Source organism: Rhipicephalus sanguineus, chromosome 4 (genome assembly GCF_013339695.2).
Source record: "Rhipicephalus sanguineus isolate Rsan-2018 chromosome 4, BIME_Rsan_1.4, whole genome shotgun sequence".
NCBI classification, from domain to species: Eukaryota; Metazoa; Arthropoda; class Arachnida; order Ixodida; family Ixodidae; genus Rhipicephalus; species Rhipicephalus sanguineus.
This window is the reverse complement of record NC_051179.1, coordinates 63,180,069-63,202,412: the sequence shown is the minus strand read 5'-3', so window position 1 is coordinate 63,202,412 and position 22,344 is coordinate 63,180,069. Positions and strand designations below refer to the sequence as shown.

At 46.9% G+C, this 22,344-nt stretch overlaps 2 protein-coding genes across 2 annotated transcripts in view; both read right to left on the bottom strand.

Moving 5' to 3' along the window:
- The window catches only part of LOC119391248 (uncharacterized), a 108,389-nt gene that overhangs the window by 50,465 nt on the left and 35,580 nt on the right, over positions 1 to 22,344 (bottom strand). The window contains exons 5-8 of the mRNA XM_049415213.1: positions 16,051 to 16,327; positions 12,773 to 12,916; positions 11,205 to 11,373; positions 9,366 to 9,447 (exon numbers count right to left, since the gene is read on the bottom strand). Coding sequence (XP_049271170.1) covers positions 9,366 to 9,447; positions 11,205 to 11,373; positions 12,773 to 12,916; positions 16,051 to 16,327 — 672 coding nt within the window. The remainder of the gene's footprint in view (positions 1 to 9,365; positions 9,448 to 11,204; positions 11,374 to 12,772; positions 12,917 to 16,050; positions 16,328 to 22,344) is intronic.
- The window catches only part of LOC119390101 (ADP-ribosylation factor-like protein 6-interacting protein 1), a 351,524-nt gene continuing 344,910 nt past the window's right edge, over positions 15,731 to 22,344 (bottom strand). The window contains exon 8 of the mRNA XM_049414662.1: positions 15,731 to 15,748. The gene's annotated coding sequence lies outside the window, so the exon portion shown is untranslated. The remainder of the gene's footprint in view (positions 15,749 to 22,344) is intronic.

Sequence of the window (22,344 nt, the reverse complement as noted above, 5' to 3'; positions counted from 1 at the left end):
TTGTGGAGGCAACTCCTATTACAAAAATAATTCATTTATCCTCAAAACTTAGTGCAAGTTCTCCCAAATAAATTATTTAAAATCCTAGGCTAGACGGGACAAATATAGATATATAGTACTTATGAGGCATGCCACAGTGGACAGCCTCAATTTTTTAATTTACATTTAAACATAAAGCTCTGTTTATGCCAAAGCAACATCTAGATGTTGTCTTTCTCACAGCACTTCGGACTAAACCAGCTGTGCACATAGCACCTGCCTGTAAGCACTGCACCATCCTGCTTCTGCCAACTATAAAATGCGTGCATACTGAAAATTTTATATGCTGCTTACTGCTTGCTGTTACCTTAAATCTCCCCTAGCCAACACAAACTAGACAAGCAATTAATATAACTATCAAGTGGAAATGAATGTAAAAATTTTCCTAACAGTGATAACTTAAATCACAAGGCGCATGCAGCCTATCCTTTGTTAGTCCTGTTGTGACTCACAACAGGACTAACATTTGTGTCGCAAATTGTGAATGGTTTTGAAACTACCAAACACAAAAATAAAGTTAAACACCATAATAACAATGCGCTAGTGAGCTTCAATGTATATCGATGTATATGCCACTTCATTGCTAAGGTAATGCATCACAGTACTGACTGTTTGAAGCAAAACGGGAATGTGAACTAGTTGGCGGGTAATAGGCGAGGTTCAAGTTTAGGCAATAAAGCTTTCAGTTGTGAGTAAGCGCTCTTGATGTGCACTTTCTTGTCCTTGTCTTCTTAGCACTGCCGTTATATAAGTACTGATCACTTCGCCAGGAACACTATGAATCCCTCACAATACAGTCAATATCATGCTACAGGTGTCTATTATCGAGGCACTCCACTGTAAATTAAATATAGTGTTATAGGCATGACAGAGTGCAGGTGCAGATTCTGCATACTGTATCGGATGACTGAGATAAGAGCTACCATGACATTGGACTCAATATAGTGATACTCTCAATGTTTCCAATGTATCAATGACTTGCTTCATTAAACACAGGTATGCATTGAACAATTCAGAAATGGATTCTATTTGATCACTCTCTCCTAACGAGATTACTGCTACCAACCCAGGTTCTGTGAAGCATCCAGATGAGCTTCAAGAGTTCTTATCAAGCTGCTGGTGTCCACAGCTGCATAGCGTTGCATGTGCCATCTTGAGCACCATCTGCAAAGAAAAACAAAATGTACAGATTTTTTGCAGTGACTATTTCATGCTGCACTAAACAGCTGTAAAGCACACCAATACCTGATTCAGATAACCGGCATAAATTCAGTTAGACGTCCATGCATGTAACAATCTTTTAACTCTAAATTTATTATCCTAATGCACTCGAACACCAAGAACTAATTCAGTACATAATACAAAACTGGCAGTGTAGATTAAGCGTTTTTTTTTAATCTCAGGAAAAACGATTCCAGAGCTTTTTTATTGCTGCTCCCGTTTGATGTTAGCATTGAAAGTGCTGCTGTGCTTCTTACGCAAAAGTGAGCTTAGAGACAGACTTTACGAGGCATCATACTCTTCTTTCCTGCTTTGTTCTTTTTCTGTAAAGTTTCTTTTGTATTATCCTTTATTCCTCGTACCCTCTTCCTTTGCATAGCATGGCCAGCCAGTTTGAGAAGTGGCTAACCTGCCTGTCTTCCCATCTATTTCTTTCTTTCCTTCCTTCATTTTAAGTCTTGCAGCATCTACAAATATACACATCAAGTTCAGTAGTGTAGTGTTGCCAACTGCACAAACATTCATAACCTACAGCCAACCTACAGCCAACCACAAATTTCACTGCCTGTGCGAGACTAGAAAGCAAATACTTGTGGTTTCAAGTTCACCCCACACCTACCATTTCGTCAAAAACACAGCATTTGAGTTTCTGATAAATTAAGTTGTTTGCCGTGTATCATGCTAATGAAAGAGCTCAAAACAAAGCATGATACAGCAGCAAGGAGTAGGTGCACAACAGCACATCCTTTGAGAATTTGCGATAGAGTCATCTGGTGACCTGCGGGCCATTGTCTACTGCTTCCGGTGCTGCACTAAACACAATATTCACATTCATCAAGAAGCATGAAGGTAGGAAGCTTACATATGACTTAAAGAAGTAAACCATAAGAAATGACGAAAGGTGTTCTGTTCTTGCTGAACATTAGTTTTTTTTTAACTGTGATAATGTTTAATGGCTGCTTAGCCTTGCTTCAAAGCTTCATAATAGTCTTATGAGAGTCGCATTTTTTTAATTATTGTCCCTCTGCCATCAGTATTGCATTGAGCTGACTTGCACTGATGTGACTGAATAAGCCTGGCACAACTCGCACATCTTCAACTCGATGAGAATATCCACATGAAATTCAGGAAAGTTCAAGATGTCACTAATTATGTCACAAAATTGTCACGGATTAAGTGACAATATCGTAAAATGCACGTGCTTCACCATAAACGCTGTCACTTAGCAGACAACTTTCACATAATATGGCCATAATCATATCTCTGCAGCATAATTTATTCGTTCTAGTCCAACCTAATGACGTTATTACCCTATATATGGTATGCTGTTTCTTTTTTTGTCTTAGAGACGAACAAAGTGCGCAATGCAAGATTGTTATCGAAAAGTATTCCCACTTACTAATATTAGGGAGATTTGGAATAGCGTACGCCAGGCCCGTAGCCACAGGGGAAGGGGGGGAGCGAAATTCTGATGGAGGGGGGTGTTTTACCGAAAATGAATTATGAAAATAGGTGTTTTTCTAAAAAAGTGAAGGGCGCGACGAAGGGCTCCTGAAGTTTCGCCCATCTGTTTTCTTTAACGTGCACTGACATCGCAGAGTACACAGGCGTTTAGCGTTTCGCCTCCACCGAAATGCTACCGCCGCGGCCGAGATCGAAGCCGCGACTTTCGGGTCGGCAGCGAGCACCGCAACCATCGTACAACCGAGGCTGACAACTACAATAACTATATCAACTGAAAACAAAAGTTAGCCTTAATACACACATGACGGAGTGATAACCGCGGCCTCTCGCTTGTTTATATTTTCTGAAAGCACGCTGCCGCATTCATGCTTTATGTCAAGCAAAGAAATTGTATAGCACAAATTGTCTTCATTGAGGCGTACCCGCTCTTCGATAGACTGGCCGTGCGAAGCGTGTGCCTTCACAAAAGCTTTTTAAACGCGCATCAGGCATCACACGTATGTGCGCCTAATGCTTTTCCATTCTGCTTTTTATTGTACTTTCCACGCGACACACTGTGCAGCACTACACACGTGAGCGACACGAAACTGAGAACACAGAAGCACCACTTACCGTTCGCATTTCCGACTGTGCCTAACCAGGTGCTGGCCGAACACGAATACACGAAGGTGCAAGCACGCTTGAGTCTTCAGACCATCATGAAACCAACACGAACACGCTCACAGTACGCGATGTTGCACTGCCGTCGCTAAATGCCGTTCACGTCCAGCGTTGAGATCAGAGTCGCGCACACACAGGACACGGGCACGCACAGCCGGCACAGCTGAGCAATTCGGAAACTTCGATCACCGGGCTGACCGGGCAACGGGAGAAAATGGCGAAGGCAGCGACGGGCGACGGCGAGACTTCGACTTGAGCACGCACGCTTCTCCTCTCCTGGTGCGCGCGCGCGCGTGTGTGTGTGTGTGTGTGTGTGTGTGTGTGTCTGTTTTTTTTATTTTGTCTTTCCTCGCTCGCGCCTGCGTGCCTGCGTCGTAAGGTTGCGTTATCGTGTTGCTCTCGGCGGCTCATGTAACAGCCCTCCCGTTTAGCGGCTGCTTGAAGGAAGTCGCGTTTATATATATCTTTTTTTTTTTGGACGCGATAGCGTCAAAGAGCTCGTCTCGCAGAAATTCCGGTGTCGGCGGCGTCGGCGTCATTGGTTCTGAGCGAAAAAGCCGCGTTGGTTGGTCGTGAGCGAAAAGTCGAGGTAGATGCAAAGAGAGAGAGGGCGTTTGCACTTTGGCTTTCCTTGCGGCACTGTGTATACGTCTCCATCGAGAAGCGCAGGCAAGCTAGCGATTGAGAAGGCGATAGTGTGTGTGTGTGTGTGTGTGTGTGTGTGTGTGTGTGTGTGTGTGTGTGTGTGTGTGTGTGTGTGTGTGTGTGTGTGTGTGTGTGTGTGTGTGTGTGCGCGCGCGCGCGCGCGCGCGACCATGCGTGTGTACGAATACCGCTGTCGCGTTTTAAAGGCGAAACTAAAGGTCCCCCCCCCCCTTTTTTTTCTTCTTTTTTTTTCTCGTGCTTTCTGTCCACAGCATTTTATTGCGTACGCTGCGGCGTGCCGCCTCTAGACAGTTAATAACTAGGACCTGACTCAGAGTGTGCGTACGTGTGAGTATAATCGCGTACATTTATGATCGCAGATTCTTTGTGCATGTCAGCGGTTTTCGTTGCGATAAGTTGACGAGGAATCTATCGCCGTCACTTCATCGATTGAGCTACTGCCAAAGATATTAGACTGCACGAAATTTTCTTTACAGCTCGTTATATTTGGAGAGTTGCAAGACTAAAACAAGCTCTGAAACAAGCTTTTATATGGCAAGAGAGTAAAACAACCTTTTACTCTCTCGTGGGATGCGGGAGTGAAACAGGCACTTTACTCTCTTTCGCCAGGAGGAGTGAAAGGCCTTTTCACTCCTCCTGGCCAAAAGAGAGTAAAGCGCCTCCCTGAGAGAGAGTATAATGAGATCTGTGGGAGTAACACAGCTCTATAACTCTCACTGCAGGAGTTTCAGTTTTTAGAGTGTATACGGCCGCACATGACTGTCCTCATCCCATTTTTTTTCTTTATAAGTATGTTCTTGAGCAACACAGGCATCACAGATAGAACGCATATTTTTCGTGAGGCACCCCCTGCGGTCACCGTGTGTTGATACGTAACCGTGACACAAAAGCTATATTTCAGAATTAGCGTCCAGATTTTAGTCATTATGGGTGATACGAAATGGCTGGTTCCCCAGACGTGTGACAGAGACGTCTGTTTAATGGCAATACTAAAGGCGAACTGCGGCGCCGGCCACGTGCCCTCGATGCCCCTCGGTTTCCTCGTCTTCGATTGAGTCTGGAGCTCTCCAAGTTGCTCCGTTCCGCACTATATTGCAACAATGGGTATCGATATGTTGTTGGGACTCCTGCCGCCAAGTCCCCTTCAGAAATGATCCCATATATGAGATATAGGAAAGGTCTGCTGTGAAATGACGGTAGTTTTAAAACCTGTTTACCCCTCTCATGCTCCTACCTTCGTCATTGCCCTAGCCCTTGCGGGAGTAAATTTTTGTGAATGCGGCACGTTAGCTGACGTGAGTTTGAGACCCCTGATACGGTGGAACAAGACGAAAGCTCAGACGTTAACAATGTGGGCGCACAAAGCAGGCTGTGCATGTCCATCAAGCGCCACATGACCACTGGGAGCCGTCACAGAGTTACAGAAAAAGAATGTGCCTTTATAGAGATTCTATGTATCAAGACTCCGTGCAGTCCTTTCGTTTTAAAGTGGGGCCCTAACTTTCGACGTTTCCCCGCTTTGGAGCTCTGTGATCGCTCTTGCGATGACATCTCATAGGTATAATTTTATTATATTACATTTATTACTGCGATTACAGAGTAAAGTTTGGGACATAAAATAATAACGAAACAAAATAAAGCACGGAATAGCGAGATGTTACATATAAGCGGCTGGTCTATTTACTTTTAGCTCGCCCGTTTCAGATAAATCAAGTAGCTCATATGCAAGAAGCAAAATCCGTTCAGTACTTTTCTCTCATAAAACTTCTCCAAATAGCTTACCCCACATAAAGAAAGCGTTTTTTCGAGATAAAATGTAGGACATATATGTATGCACAGCGTATGCGGAACAATGCACATTAAAGAGAAAAACGATTTTTCTATTACCAGTAAATTAGTCTTTTACCATTCCAAAAGCACCACGCTCGCCGCAACAAGACTCTTGGTAAGAGAGAAAACTCGCAGGAAAATGCAGGTAACAACGCCAACTTGAAATTCACGCAGCAACTGCCGTGACGTCATAGACTCTGACGGCATCTACTGGGCCCTACGTAGTTTATAGTGGGTAAAAATGAAGTACATTGACCTCTGAGGGGCCTTAACAGACTTGACATACCAAGTTTCTGGAAATTTCGTTGAGCCAAGGTCCCTAAGATACGACGAACACAGTTTGAAATCCGTGACGTCAAGTGCGGAGATTTCAGCGCGAAATTTCAAAATGGAACCTTGTCCTTGATTTTCTCCTTTATTAATAAACTCATTGATGGCGGAATTGATGACGTTCGGGTTCTCAGAGTACACTCTATCGGTCTAAACCGATTCAGTGTTTCACTTTAGTGACCCTGTAAGAACGGAGCAAAGTCCAAGCCCGGCCCGACCCGAGCCCGCCACCTCAAACCCGGGCCCGGCCCTAAGCCCGGAGCTTCAGGCCCGAGCCCGGCCCGGGCCCGCCGTGAAATCTACTTTACCCGGCCCGGCCCGGCCCACGGGCCGGGCCGGGCCCGGGTTTTCGGGTAGGCCCGAGCCCGTGCAGTGCTCTAGTGTTTATTGCTTTCTTGTAAAATTAGATAGCAAGCACCACAACCACAATTGACGTTGGACAGACATTACGCCTGCATAGGCTGTTTTTACAAACCAGTTTAAAGGCCTGGCGTGGCTCTGTGGTAGAATACCCGATTGCCACGCAGAATGCTTGGGTTCGATTCCTGCTGGGATCCTAATTTTCATGTTTTCTATTCGTCGGGACAAGGCTGCCGACGTCGGTTTTTCTTAAAGCTCTCGCATTTAAGTTACCAATGTCTGTGCTCGCCGTTCCTGGGTAGACATAAACTGGCAATCACCTGTGGCGCATACCCGTACACCGCGGCTTGTGGTAAACGGGTATGTGCCACACATGTCTGGAGGAAAGGGTTTGACGACTTACGCGACAGGAATTTCACGTTATTCATGTCATGACCCGACAGTCGTATTCGTCAGATCCTCTTACCCTCCCATGCCAATTTTGGTCTACACCAAGTTAAGAAGGCGATCATGAGAGCACCCAGACGTAAGCGGCTAGATAGATAGATACGTAGATAGAAACGCTCAAAGTGCCAAAGGTTCGCTAAGAAATGCTTTGCGTTTAAAATTTGTCTTTATCACAGAAACGTGTACTTGCAAGCATGTTGACAGTAATTTTGACAGGAGTGCTGGCAACACTGTACGTTTGTTTTGCTACGCGTCTTCTCTACGAGTGCCGATTGTCAAACACACTGCAAGTTCATTCTAAAAAGACAGGGCGTGCGTGCCCGTGTTTGCACGCCCTGTCTTTTTAGAATGAATACTTACCAACTAGCTCAGCTCTCTGTTATTCTAAGCTTCATTTCCAGTACTCTGATGTCCGTGTTTGCACGCCCTGTCTTTTTAGAATGAATACTTACCAACTAGCTCAGCTCTCTGTTATTCTACACTGCAAGTTATCGTCGAGCTCTTTGAAGTTGCGCTACCATCCAGATCATGTTGTCCTTTCCAATATCGGCTGGGCACAGGTCTCACGTCCAGTCCACGAAGCCTTCCTGCGGATGGCTCGCACAACAGTCCGCATGTACTGCCAGTACGAGTGCCGGCGTCGACGAAGGAAGAAAACCCGCGTCACTCGACTGGTATGACTATTGGTAGTGCTGAAGTAGAACGAAGAGCACCGCAATAAGAACGGAACGAGATGCACAGACGTAAACACAACGGTGCACACAGACTCGGAGACACTTATTTAAAATGGCGCCACGACGGCTTTTCGCGAGGCATGGTGCGGAGAGTATGTGCACTTACACGCGTTTTTTTTTTCGTTAAACGCACGTTATGACTGGAATATGCAGTGAACTAACTTTCAATATTAATAAAATTCATTATTGTGTTGACTGCGGCTGTTTTATGTATGCGGTTTTTTCCGTAACTACTGATTACTGGGGACGAGTCTACTCCATTCCGCCGCTAACGGAGATCGCCGAAATCCCTTTATGAAACGCTCCGTTTAACTTCCTTGGCGTAAGGGAGACCGTGTGACACGGACCGCGTCTCCGTTGACGTAACGACGAGGGAGTTGCACGGAGTTAGCGGGTGCCCGTGTGACTGGGGTAGAAGACGCTCGCCAATGCGAGCCAGAGTTGAAGCTTAGTTTAGGTTCATCGTGGAATAACTAAGAGCGCAACAAGGTTAGAATACGGACAGTAAGAAGAAAAGGACAGAAACAGAAGAAAAGGACACTTTCCTGTCCTCTTGTTTGCATGGGCGGCAGGGACGAATGCAACTGCCAGAGTGCCTTAATTGATGCGCGCTTTCAGGGGGGGGGGGGGCGCACGCATCGAGGCATGCTAGCAACTGCTCCTTAGCAAGTGCAGGGTCGCAGCGACACCACGGCGATGCGACGGGAGGTGAAAACAGCCGCACAGCGAAGGCCGTATATAAGAAGGAACGCCCGCGCGCTTCTCCAGTCCGGCAGTGATCAAACGCAAAATTGACCGGCGGCGTCAACACAAGTGATGCAAAAAAAAGAGAGAAAATCATCGCGTGATGACGTCATAGTGACGTCAAATATCGCAAAAAATCGTGACGTCATCATGGCATCACTACGGCGTCACACAGTGACGTCACCACACGGCGCCGTCGCTTGGTCAAATATGGGCGGACCACGGAGGCAGTGCAAAATCACGTGAGGGGCAGAAAACTTCCGAAGCCCCGATCCTGGAGGATGTTCAAGATCACGTTAGGTGCAGAAGCTTTCGGAGGAGGGGAAGGATCAATACACTCAAACCTCGATATAGCGAACACGGATATAACGAATTATCGGTTATAACGACGTAAATGAAGAATAGTCTTTTCATAGATACAGCGTCACAAATATACGTTTATAACGAATTTTTGGATATAACAAACTTATTTTCGTGTCAGATCCGAGTTTGTTATAATGAGGTGCGAGTGTATATCGACTGAGAAGAAAAAGAAGATGGTTTTCGCCTTCTAGTCGTCCTAGGTGAATGCATGAGGGACCCTGTGAGTTTCTTCACCCACTTTCATATACATTAGTTTCATAACTACTGTATTTGAATGCGAAAAACTACCCATAACGGCCACTGCGCTTCCCTTGGCTTCATTATCTGTTGACTTCGAATGGTTGTGTCTAACAAAAAACCGGCATCTAAATCCATTCCCCTTCGTAGGTCAACAGTTAACGTCGAAAATACACAGGTGACGCAAGACTCGGAAAGTGCAATAGATGCCTTGTGCAGAAAACAGGATCACTCGCCGAGGCCCGAGTTATCAAAGTTCGGCGAACTTACCGATGAGAGTTAGGATGTTTTCGAACAGCATAACGTTGATCAAGTCTACGAATATCATGGCGCTGGCGACGTGGACGATTCCCTAGAAAAGAAATAATAAGTGAGGGCGCAATTCGAGGCGCTCATTATTCTGTCGCTAATTCCTTACAGCGAAAGCGCTTTGCAGTATATACTTAAATAGCATATTTACAAACGTCATGTTAAAAAAAAAGAACAACAACAACAACAAAAAAAAACAGTCTATGGTGTGCGAGCCCCTGCCTTGATAATAAAGTTAGTTCATACGTATTGGAGTGCCTTAGTGGCGTCTCGGGCAGCCCCGGCCCTCGTCACCCCTCACACATAGGCGTGTGCAGTGTTCCCCATCACGGGGGGGGGGGGGGGGGGCAAGGTTTCATCGCAGTCCCCCCCCCCCCCTCCCCCCCGTTGGTCGAGTCAAGAACGACATGCTTCACAATGGATGCAAAAAAAAAACACTGAAAATCAAGCAATGACGCGCTTCTCACAATAGCCAGCCTTTGGTTCCGGGCTTTCCTGAAGTAAATATGGGAAGTAAACAGTTCTTTGAATGCAACATCAGGAGTCTTCGGCCGCCATTGTCGTCGAAAACCTGCGGGGGCATAACATGAGTAAACGTATGGGGAGAACTGTGCGAACCCCTCCTACGTCATTAGAGGGGGCGAGGGGTGGAGGGGGGCTGCCCATCTCGTGCCGCACGCCTGTGTCCTCGCAGTATAGTTCCACTGATTCCTTCATACTGAAACATTTGAACCAAGTTGTGCAACAAGAAAAGTTGAAACCAATTGTTCGCGCGCATGTCTGAGTCGAAACCTAACTAGTACGATTATCACAATTTAGCAAGTGCCTTGAACTAATAAAAAACTAGGTTTCGTCGTATCAGAAACGCTTTACTGCAAGCTAGGCGCCGTGTTCTCTCGCTTATTTCAGGATTCTGAGGATGATAAACTCAGCGTAGTACGATAAAACAGATGATTAGATATTGTTTGTACAATAAGAAATCGAGCAAGGTGGCGCGCTATACGCTTAAGTTGGTTCAATGGCCAGTACGTCCATATTGACAATACTGACATATGGGGCTTAAACTTGGAGAATTTTGGAGAAACCCGAGAAAAAACTTAATGACCACACAGCATGCGATGGAGCGGAAAACAATGGGCGTGGCATTAACAGATAGGAAAATAGAAGAATGGATCATAGAACTGACTGGGGTATCCGATATCGCAATTGACTTTAAGCGAATAAAATGGACCTAGCTGGGCGGGTCATCTAGTGCGCAGCATAGATAACCGGTGGCCAGTCCAAGTCCCGGAATGGATACCACGGGATGGGAAATGCTGCAGCCTTGGACGGTAAGAAGTTTAAGTGGGTTGACGAAATTGAGAAGTTCGAGGGAATGAAATGGGATCGACTGGCGCAAGACCAAGTAATTTCGAGGTGTCATCGGGAGAGGCTTTCGTTCAGCAGCGGACGTAACATAGGCTGATGATGAAGATGATGAATAGCATATTATATTTTATTAACTCTGAGTGCTCATTACTAACCCCGAAGCAGAAGGCGGGCGAGGATATCGAGCATGGAAGCGTTCCATATGCAATTCCAATAATTCCATATGTTTCCTTACGGAATATTTGCCATATATGCGCCGTCTTTTCCATATATGTGCCACATATTTCCGTAAGAACCTTGCGGAAACATACGGAGTCATCGGGATGTCACGTGGAACGTTTCAGTATGTGGTTAAAGACAAATGAGAAGATATATGTGGTGCGCTTCATGTTTGTGATCAGTTTATCCGATTAGTGCAGAAAGCTGACGTACCCGTGTCGCCTCCCCGATGGAGACGTTGAGCAGTCGCAGGTAGTGTACTGCGAGGAAGATTCGGTAGGAGCCTCGCATGCCCATCCAGATGAGGATCAACGCCTGGGCGAACCGCGAAGAAGAGCGTACCGACGACAGGAAGGGCAGCATGCACACCACCGACACGGCACTGCGCGTGCGCAATGTTTGTTGCCCAGGATATGCGCATGCGCGTTAAGCTGTGATCAACTCGTGAAAGCGTGGCTCGCTCAATGGCCACTGAATTACCGTTTGGCCAGTCTCTTTAAGGCCGCAAGCTTTGGGTCCACTCCCCATTTACAGATTGCGACGTACTTACAACGCACGTATTATAGCTTCGGGTCTATTTGCACGTGCTGCGCATATATGGCCAATGTTATCGTGTAATATTTTTTTGTTTATTTCTGTTGCATAGGTGCTCTAGTTAGCACCTGGCGATCACCTTTTACCTTTTCATCAAAAGTGATATAGAAAGACCAGTGTTTCGAGGCGTATCAACTGATTTAACAGACGTCATTATCGAAGCATTCCCCTTACTGTTCGACCATTACTTGTAGGTCACTTAGCTTCAATATCTTTCTTTGAACCTTTGTTCTTGATTGTATTTCATATATTTATAATGCTACTACCTCGTATCTGCCACTAACTTTCATTGACTATCATCAGAGTCCTTCAATGCTTCCATCATCAATTCGTCTGGCCGTGCAACTCTTTTCTTTTTTTCCTCGGGCTTCTTTTTCTTGGCTCAGTGACCTGCATGTATTCGCTGTTTTCCTTCTATTTCTGACCTCCTCTCTTGTTGAATATACTAACACGTCAGTCTAAGTCCTCGCCTCCGCGCAGACGTTCAGCCACGTACAGGGGTGGTCAAAAGTTCCCAAGCCGCTATCCCATGCATTCATATGGCAGCGCGGCCTGCGAACTTTTGACCAACACACGAACATACATATAGCGATCACGTGTCCTCGATCATCTTTATGGGCGGCTATGGCGACGCGTGAATCAATCGGGGATTCTGCACCGCAGTTATTATCAGTGCATCTAATGGCAATTTACGCCGACCTGACCTCCCTTTTTCCCTGAACATGGCTTCTCCTGCTGCCGCTCACCCTGCCGAATAGGTGGCACTGTCGCCTGCATGCCCTCGCTAACCATAGAGATGGCGAGACGCGTGCAACTTTCGCTGTGCCACTTCCAGTTAAAAGACAGGGCGTGCAAACACGGACGCAAGACAGAGGACACGGTGTCTTGACTTTTCTCTTCTCTCTTGTGTCCGTGTTTGCACGCCCTGTCTTTTAACATGGATACGTACCAACTAGCTCAGCTCCCTGCTATTCTAAGCCACTTTCATCCTCCCAAGTGACATTCGTTTACGCACTTCTAGTCTCACATTCACTTCCTGTTACCTTCTCCGGAGCATTACTTCACTTAATATATCAACTTCCTGTCTCTTAAGTCTTGACTCACTTCCGGTTAAAGTCCGGCTACTGAAGAAGGCCTCCGAGACGAGAAACTAACCTTGTGGACAACGAAGGACCCCTTTGACTCACCGGGACGCGACGGCTACCAGGTATGTCAGAAACGAGGTGCGCAGGTCGGAAGCGTTCACGTTGGGCGTGATCTCGTGGCCGATATAGAGGGCGCACAACAGCAGCGATATCACCTCGCTGATATCGTGGAGAATCTCCCAGTACCTGCGTGAGAAGGATGACCATGCGGCCGACGACAATCTATCACCCGGCGTCAGCCGTTAAAGGGAGTTTAGGCACCCGCACGGCTTTCCCAACGGTGAATGTGCAGGATATATATTGGCATACGGCATCTACATAGAGTAACTCTAGATTAGAGTGCATGTGCGCTTTCGCAAAGCTCCGTAGCTTGTTGACGTCTCCTCCGATACTACGCCACTACGACCCTACGGCCCCTACAGAAGTACACACGGACGCCAGCAGTGTTGGCCTCGGCGCTGTCCTTGCGCAGCGCAAACCTGGGTTCCCGGAATACGTCGTGGCATATGCAAGTCGTACGCTTACTAAAGCTGAGACCAACTATACCGTTACGGAGAAAGAATGCCTGGCAATCATCGGAAGCCGTGCCGAGTACACCTTTTTCAAGCGATCCCAGAACCCCCCGCGGGCGCGCGAAGCACTATGGGAAAAGTGTGTACGGCGAGCCCGCCGGCTGTTCCGTCGCTCGCTGCTCGTTGGCGCCGTGGGAGCACCAAACGAAAAAAAAAAAAAAAACACTTCGCCGCTGGTTGACTATTATTAAATACTAAATACTACACATGTCTGAACGCACCTGCATGTATCTCTACGCATGAAATGCGAAAGGAATGATGCAGTCAGTGTAGGTATTACCGAGCGGATGTATACCGGATGTAGCAGTTAAGCGACATGCGAGTTATCACGTGCCGATACATGCAGTCAAAACGTGCTATCGTGAGCAATGTGAGCTGGAACACCGAATTCGTATTTATTCAATGATTACTTGTTCACAGGCCGCTATGACATTTAATGCCACAGCGGCTCGTGATTGGGTTTAACTAAACTGTAGAAGGTGTTCAGTGTTCAGGTATACAGATGATTATTTGATTTTAATTGACAAGTCATGCACTGTATAAAGAAGTGAGCAAATTCTAAACGTGTTTAAAGAAAAAGGGATGGGACTAGAATTCACTTGCGAGATGCCTTGTTCTGATAATTTGCAGTTTCTTGATACATGCTTTTAAGTTTCACTGCGGAGTATGTTTGCGGGTAGTATAGCCCGCGTTCAGGAAAATCGGTGTTTAATTTCGTGTCGGCGCATTCGAATATTGTTAAACGAGGAATTGTGATGTCATGATTACGCACAGCATTGGAAAAAAAAAAAAAAACTTGCGCACATAAGATGAGCGGCAGTTTCCAGCTGCAGAGGCGGGATATCCTGCGTATCGCTGTATCGGTTTGCGAAAATCTGTTCGCATGGCAAAGAAAGATTAATGCGGACGTGTTGCATCCTTAAGAAACTAGAAGAAACTAGAAAAATTGTAGTTATTCCACATATGTATGGGTCAATAAATGAAAATGAAATGAAAATAAGAAGTCGCATGGCCTGAAGAACGAAGGGAGGAGATGTGGGGGCGAAGGTTGTGTTTGCCGCCTCAAATATGCTTAGTCGCATAGCTCGCAGGGGTCTGCGGTGGGCAAAGAAAAATGAGGTCAGAGGCATGGCAATTGTTTTGTAGATTGTGTAGGAGCTAACCGCAAATGTCTCTTTCTTATATCCACGTGTACATCGGCCAGACTGGTCGATGTATTAATACGCACCTCAGCGAGCATCGAAATTCATTCAATAGAGCCGTCTCATCTCACATCGCTATGTCAGTCATGAAAATGTAATCCCGTTTTCGAAAGCACAGTAATTTTGTACCATCAAACTAATCGGACAACGCGAGAAATTTCGGAGGCATATCATGTCACAAATAACGCCACACTTCGTGTCAGTCAACTTCCTCAGCTGTTACAAGACAAGGAATTCAGCTTTATTAATCGACTGTAAGCACGCGCCTTTGTTGTTTGACTTCTTGTGCCTCTTTATGACACGTGCGACGCCCTCCCATTTTTGTATATATGCTTTTTTTCACGCGTGCAATAAACTTTCAGTTGTGTGTGAGCACTGGTTTGTGCATTTCCTTCCTTGTACTGCTCCTTTCTTTTTTCGCTCTAAGTATTATTCCAACCTGTCGTTATAGCACCAACGAAGGTTAGTAGGCACTTATCGTTCGTTACATGTAGGATGCGAGCGACGCAATGAATGTATCTCATTTCCCCGAATCCGACTACACTTTCTAGCGTACTCTTTATATCAGAACCTCACACTGTACTTGTCGACAGTGTCGATGGACGTTGATTCGAAATGCATCCGCGAATCATAGACCGCTCCTGCACTTCATAGGCAACCGAACTGTATTTTTTTTTTCATTTATGCCGTAAGGCGCACTGGCGCCAAAAAAAAAATAAATAAATAAAAGGTGACGCTTCTGAGCCGCTCAACTGGTCCAACAGTGGGACTAATGGAAATCGGCAAGAGGCCGTCGCAGCTAAACACTGAAGTTCATGATTGAATTGCGCAGTGACATATGTTGCACCTTGCCAAATTCACTGTGTCTAAGAAGTCCTGGCACGGCACAAGCGGAAAGCTAAAGCGATAGGCCCGCTCGCTCGTCGCGGCGGCTGCTGCGGCGTACACACGTTTCCCATGAGCGCTTGCGCGCCCGTTGGTGGCGCTCGTGTGCTTGAAAAAGGTCTATTCGGAAAGTCCTCTCGGCCGCGTGAATGACGTAACGATTTTAAGTCTGTCGTGAACTGAAAAGACTGTCTGCTTCAGGAACTCCACCGCATACATTTCGTAGAACTGTCGTTTCATGATAATAGTGCTGAGCGAGACCAACAATGGGGTAAGCTGTATGAATACTCAAGAAAAAGAATAGCAAAACAATGATGCTACCTAACGTTCCGATGCCCTTTGGAAAAAAGAAAGAAAAACTGATGCTCTACATAACTATTCTGTTTTCCGGAATGCATGCAGACTATAGTTTGGCCTCTCAAATGGTTTCAAATGGTTTGGCCTCTCAAATGGAATTCAGAGAGGACCTAATTTAGGCTGTACGTGAGCCCTTTAGCAGGTTAAATATAGAAAGTTGTCAGCACGCACACAACAAACAGAGACGTAAGAGAAACTTGTCTTTTTTTTTTTCCTTGCGTCTTTGTTTGTTGTGTGCGCGCTGAAAACTACCCAACTTTTACTATAGCAGGTGTACCATGGAACCATGGCACCGATTGTGTACCTCTTCAGCTCATCCTCAAGGCCCGTGGAGGTGATGATCGTGTCGGTGCTGACCATGACGCAGAAGAAGATGACGCCCAGGATGCCGCAGCCACCGTACAGCTTGAGCAGCGCGAACAGGGCGTACGAAGAGGCCACTATGAACACGACCATGCACTGCGGGTGGAAGCGACAGCGGTGCAGCGTCGCCTTCACCAGGAACGCGCACAGCAGGCCGCATGCGCCGCTGAGAACCATGGACACGTTCATCTCCAGCAGAAGGGGAAGCACGCTGATGCCTGCAGTGACGGTGAAACAAGTCGCCAAAGCAGCCTCTCGTTTTATGTCTTGTAGCGCGCGGAGTCTCCTTAACGCATGTAATACTGAGTGGCCGAAGCGTGTATTGGGCACTTAACAACTGTACTTGCAGTAGGCATTCTATGACACTTTGAAACGGCCAATGTTACGAGCACAGACGTTCCTTTCCTTGCGGCACGGTTGATGTGTCCACCCCGAAGCGAAGTCAGGCTAGCGATTGAGAAGGCGATGCGAATGGGGCCCGAGTACGCTATCACGTTCTATACTCTTGAAGGCGAAGCTCAAGCGTTCAAGATTTTTTTTTTTTTTGGAGTTTCCTAATATTGGGGCGTCGATTGCACTCGCGAAGAAAATTCGTGATATTAACGGTTCCGAGATGCTCCGCGGTGCTGTCACTTGCTCACTATACCGCCTGAACTCGCACGAAACGCACCATTTGTAAGCGTTATACGTCATCACGCCACGACGGCTAAATGCAGGGGTTTCACTTACTTCAGTTACCTTTTATATATCTTCAACGAGGTATCTTCAACTCACCCCTCGTTGAACTTCTCTGCGCCGTACCCACTTACGGTTGGTTGCAGAAATCAGCGTCTTTCCCAATATCAAGCTACCATCACAATGAATAAAATTTGCCTGATTTTCTATTTACTATATTATTGTTTTTGAATCATATGACACCATGACATCCACGTTGACAGAAACTGCCCGGGAATCTTAACGCGGCTGTAGTCCTTGGATCGTAGCTGCAAATCGTTGTACACATTTATTATTAAGATGTATACCTGCCAAAAGCATTTTTCTGCCTTGGAAAAGCAATCAACGAGTAGATTATTAAAGGCGAAGCATTTATCAGTGAACCAAAGGCACTTTGACCGTTTCTGTCTTTCTATCTATCTAACCGCGAAAGTCTGGGCGCTCTCGTGGTCGTCTAACTTTTTATAAACCAAGATTAGCATACCCAAGATTACCAAGATTAACAAAATTAGCATAGGAGAACGTGGGTGCATGACGAACACGATTAACAGGCCCCGACATGAATAACCTGAAATACCTGTCGCGTACGTCACGAAAACCTTTCCCCCAATCACGTGAGGCGCCTACCCGCATACCACGGCCGACGGAATGCGGGTGCGCGCCAACCGTGATTCACGCTCTATATCAACCCAGGACGGTGACGACAAACAGACTTTGCAAGCGTTAACGCGACAGCGTGAAAGAGCCTGCGTTGCAGAAAATGTTGTGATGGCGTCGTCAGCGTTGTCGGTGGCCGAAAAATGCCCATGGACGCGAAGAATAAAAATCACAGTTAGAGCCGGAATCGAACCTAGGCATTCTGCGTGGTAGTCACGTATTCTACCACAGAGCCACGCTAGGTCTTTAAACGGTTAGAAACACCTTGTACAGGCGTCACTTCGGGGAAATGTCAGTTGAGGTTGCAAACGGTTGTCTATCCACTTTTATAACAATGTAATACACATTACACATATATTCCTACGACTCAGGAACCTATAGTCGAGAGTTGCTCGACTTTAGGGGAATACGCCAACTACCGCTAGATTTGATATGCACCTCATCGTACCGTCGCATACACTTCGTTTCGATAAAACTGACGTCCGTGCACTAACGTGAGTGCCGGCGTTACGTTGGAACATAAGCTACTCTTTAGGCTCCAGTGTAGTCGGCGTGCCACATGCTCGGCTCCAGCATACAAAAAAAAAAGAGAGAGAAAGAATTGCAGCATGAAATCGAGTTCCGCGATGCGTGGGATCTGCCGGAATTTCACATTGTGAGAACACGTGCCCGGGCTGTGTTAGAAAAGAGGGGAAACATTCTTGATTAGAACAAATGCCAACCGATTTAGAGCAATTTTTACCCCAATATGGGAGTCCTGTTTGCAGCTGTCCCTACGCAACTGTTCTCCAGAACACTCGAGGAAGCTTTGCAAATGACTATACTTTGTTTAATGAGAACTAACAGACAATAATGCCAAGGAAAGTATAGGGGGTGTTATTTGTAGTGATTACAGTATAAATGTGAAGAAAGTAAAGTGGACGAAAAGATAACTTGCCGCCGGCAGGGACCGAACCTGCGACCTTCGAAGAACGCGGCGGCTAGTTATCTTTTCGCCCACTTTACTTTCTTCAGATTTATATCCCAATTATTACAAATAACATCTCCTATACTTTCCTTGGCATTATTGTCTTTCAGTTCTCATTAATATTGTGTCTAACAAAGAAAAACGAGCCCTTAAAAGCCATCTTCTTTCCTTTATACTTTGTTTAGAAAGTAAGGCAAACGGTTCAGAGAACTACGTAGGTCTGCTACGGGAAAGCAGCAAACTGAGCCTATCTTCATAGGCAAGACTATAGTGAACTAGCAGTATTCTAGTTCACTATAGGCAAGACCCTTTCGCTGTTTCCAAACACAGGACCAGGACGGCTTCCGCATTTGTCCACAGACGTAAACTAGCAGTGGCGGGGAAGAAAAGCCCCCAGACTTCCAACACGTTTCTCTGTGTGTTTAGTCAGATATGTAGAATAAATATTCTTCTAAGCTACACACATAATTATAAAAGGAACGAGTGAAAAACAGCGCTAAAAAGACGGGACAAGAAAGGACACGAGAACACAGCGCCGTGGTCTCGTGTCCTTTCTTGTCCCGTCTTCTTAGCCTTGTTTTTCACTCGTAATCATGAACCAACCAGCTCAAATGCGTACCCTACCATAAAAGTTACCCTTGAATTTTATGCGCCCTCCTTTCATCCGAAAACGTAAAAAGAGTCTTTCCTTACTCTGAGACAACTTAAAGGGGCCCTGCAACACTTCTTCAGCATGGTCAGAAAACGCAGCCGATCGGTAGTCGAGGCTCTCGAGAACACGCGAGCCAAACATTATAGCGCAGCACGCGGCCTAGGATCTACAATAAATTCGCAAAGTCAGCTAAAAAGCGCTTCGTCTTCTTTCGTCAAAAAATGATGCTTACGGCGTCACTGCCATTGGCCACGCGATTGGCTAATTTGAACATGGCGCGTTCGAAAGTTACTGCGGCCGCCGCGGGAGGCCGTCACTTGCCTCCGGCCGCGCGATCGCACTGAAAGTATGGCACGCGTTCGAAGAAAAAAATTACACCATCTCCCACTAAAGGGAACCATGTGGGGATGCGAAGCAGCGCTGGGTGTTCACTTGTGTTTCCATTGTGGTTCCGTTTGTATGTTTCATTTGTGTGTGGAGTTGTGTATATGTTGTCTACGGATTATGTTACCCCCCCCCCCCCCCCCCAGCTCGATGTTTCTGTTGCGCTTCGGCGTCGCTTTGCCTCGCAGCTTCGAGATTCGCTTGCCGGCGTTGCCGTTTGCCGTTTACGTTCAGCTTCGCGAGCGTCCATAGCGCCGTTGCGGAGAGTGCAACGGGAGCGAGCGAGCGCCGCATTATATACGAGCGCACAGCTGTGGCGGAGAGAGAGAAACGGGAGAGGAGAAACGAAGCGGAGGCTGCGCTCACGCCACCTCCTCCACCCCACCTCAGGGGGGAGAGTTGGTGCATGCGCAGTGGGGAGCGGAGGCGTGAGGGAAGGACGGACACAGCTCCGAGCAAAAGCTGCTTCGCATCTAAAAGAAAATGTGCTCAAGGTCAGGAGGCGCGCGTGACGTACCTTATTCCCCTATGCCATCCCCCCCCCCCCCGCTTAGCTTCCAGTGCTTTCGTCGGGGCGAGAGAAGAGAGCAAGCGATTACAGCGTGCGACAAATCTTTGTAACTCCGCTCATACTGGACGGATACTAAAAATTTTTGCGGCGTTCGATTCGTGAGGCAATAAGTTCGTTTACAAGATGTACTATTGGAGCCGAACATTCGCAGACTCCTCAGAAGACCTTTTTCGCATCAGACACTAATGTGGAACAAGGTTTCTCTGTAACTCCTTTTTGATGTAGCCACGCGAACAGCGAATAATGGCCGCGAGGCCCACCACTGGAAACGCCGGCGCCACCGTCAGCGTGGCGTGCTTGGTAGGATCACATGGTCTCAGCAGCCCCGTCGGCTGCTTGTGGAGCGCTGCCGCGTGCTTTGAAAACGAGTTTCAAGTCCCACATGCGCTGCGGTCTGTTCAAATAGGGAAGTTTTCTCGCATTTTCTACTCAATTGAAACCATTGTAATAGAGTGGCTGCCTCCGAAGGCGACGAACATGGGGATCTACCGCTCGGTGCCGCAGTGCCGCACTTACGCAACGGAGCCCAGTGTCAGCCTGCACCGGTAACCGCGGGACAAGAAACAGCGTGAAGTATTGGTTGTAAAGCTAAGAACCGGCAAGTAGCCATCGGCTACGAGTCCTGTGTGCAACAAGCACTTCCGCGACGAAGACTCGTTACTGCGTGGGGCCTGCGATGTTCGGTGAGTAGAAGACAGCGCGCACTGAGACGATGGCTCGCGCGCGCTTCCCGCCGGCAAATGATGCTTATCTGCCACAGAATGGAAAAGGCGCTACCTTTTACCACGTGCGATACCATCTCAGAAACCTCCCGTGCTACCTCTTGATCGTCGGCCCCGTGCTCAGCGTCCACAAAATCGGCTGCAGATGCGCAAGTCGAATTACAAAACTCACAGGGTCTCTTATGCATTTGTCAAAGATGACTGGAAGGCGAAAGTCATGTTCTTCTCCTTGTCAGTCGATGTATTGATTCTCCCCCGCGCCACCCTCCAAAAGTGTTCTGCACCTAACGCGGTTTTGCACGGCCTCCGTGACCGGTCACAGAGGCAATGCAAAGCGACCATGACGTGTGAATACGTCATCATGTGACGTCAAATGACGCTGCATATTTTGGCGATCTGTGACGTCAAGATGACGTCATATGGTGACGCCATCACGTGACGATTATTTTTTGCATCCCTCGTGTTGACGCGGAACGCCGACGGGCAATCTTCCCGTTTGATGAGACATCTAGAGTTTCTTACAATAATACCTAGAGGGGAATCTGGCGCTAGTGTCTACGCGGGCTCCTTGAGCGGCGCTTCAACCACCATGGGAATGATGGGAAGTACAGGCGTCGGATTTGCTTCGGATGGATTAGGTTCTTGAGATTCGCGACGCTTATTTGCCGAGTGTAAAACAAAACGATATAAAGTTATTTCCAATTAAAACTTGCTTCATTCTTTTGTACGTAAAACTTATTGCAAAAAGTTTGCGTGACCGTGAGATGGAACTGAAACCTGGTCAAATTCAACCACCAGAGTATGCATTGCTCTGCAATTGTGTTCCAGATTTGGCATTACAATATTATGAATTATTTTCTTTACAGCACTTAAAACAAGTGCGTTTGTCTTTCCTTCGAAAGTACGCATTTTCTATTTATGGAAATAACAGTAGCATATTGAGTGAGAAACACTTAACGTATCATCTGCGGCGATGCCAGATGCGTCTGTTCAAGTGGCCTGCCCCCAACGCATCTCTCGTTTTGTTGTGAAGTCGAGTCAGAGGAGCGTGACGGTGCATCTACTTAGCTTCGACGTTGTTTTGCAGTCGATTTGAAAGAGTTTTGACCAGTAGCGCTCGTCACAAAACGTGAACTGTATGCAATTTCCTGCACTGGCATTTGACGCTACATCTATGAGCAGCGGTGAGTGCACGACGCTTTGCTAAAACTGCCAAATACAACCTGTAAAGCTGCAACGTGGCAGCATACCAAGAAACCTAGCGGTCTTCAGCCTCTTTGAACAACAAAGGCACTGCTTGAGTGCTTTGCAACGCACCCCACTACCCAGGTCTCGCGAAGACCGAAACTGAAACTGTAGAAAAAGATTCGTAGACAGTTCGCTAGTTCACGCAATCCAATCCGGAGCCTGTACTTCCCATCATTCCCATGGTGGTTGAACGATCGCAGCGCCAGTTTCTTCTCTAGGTTATTGTATAAAACTCTATTGTCTAGGGCTTTCGCCTTCATAAGCTACCCGACGTTTTGCATTGCCTCCGTGATCGACCCACCGATCAAGGAGGCAATGCA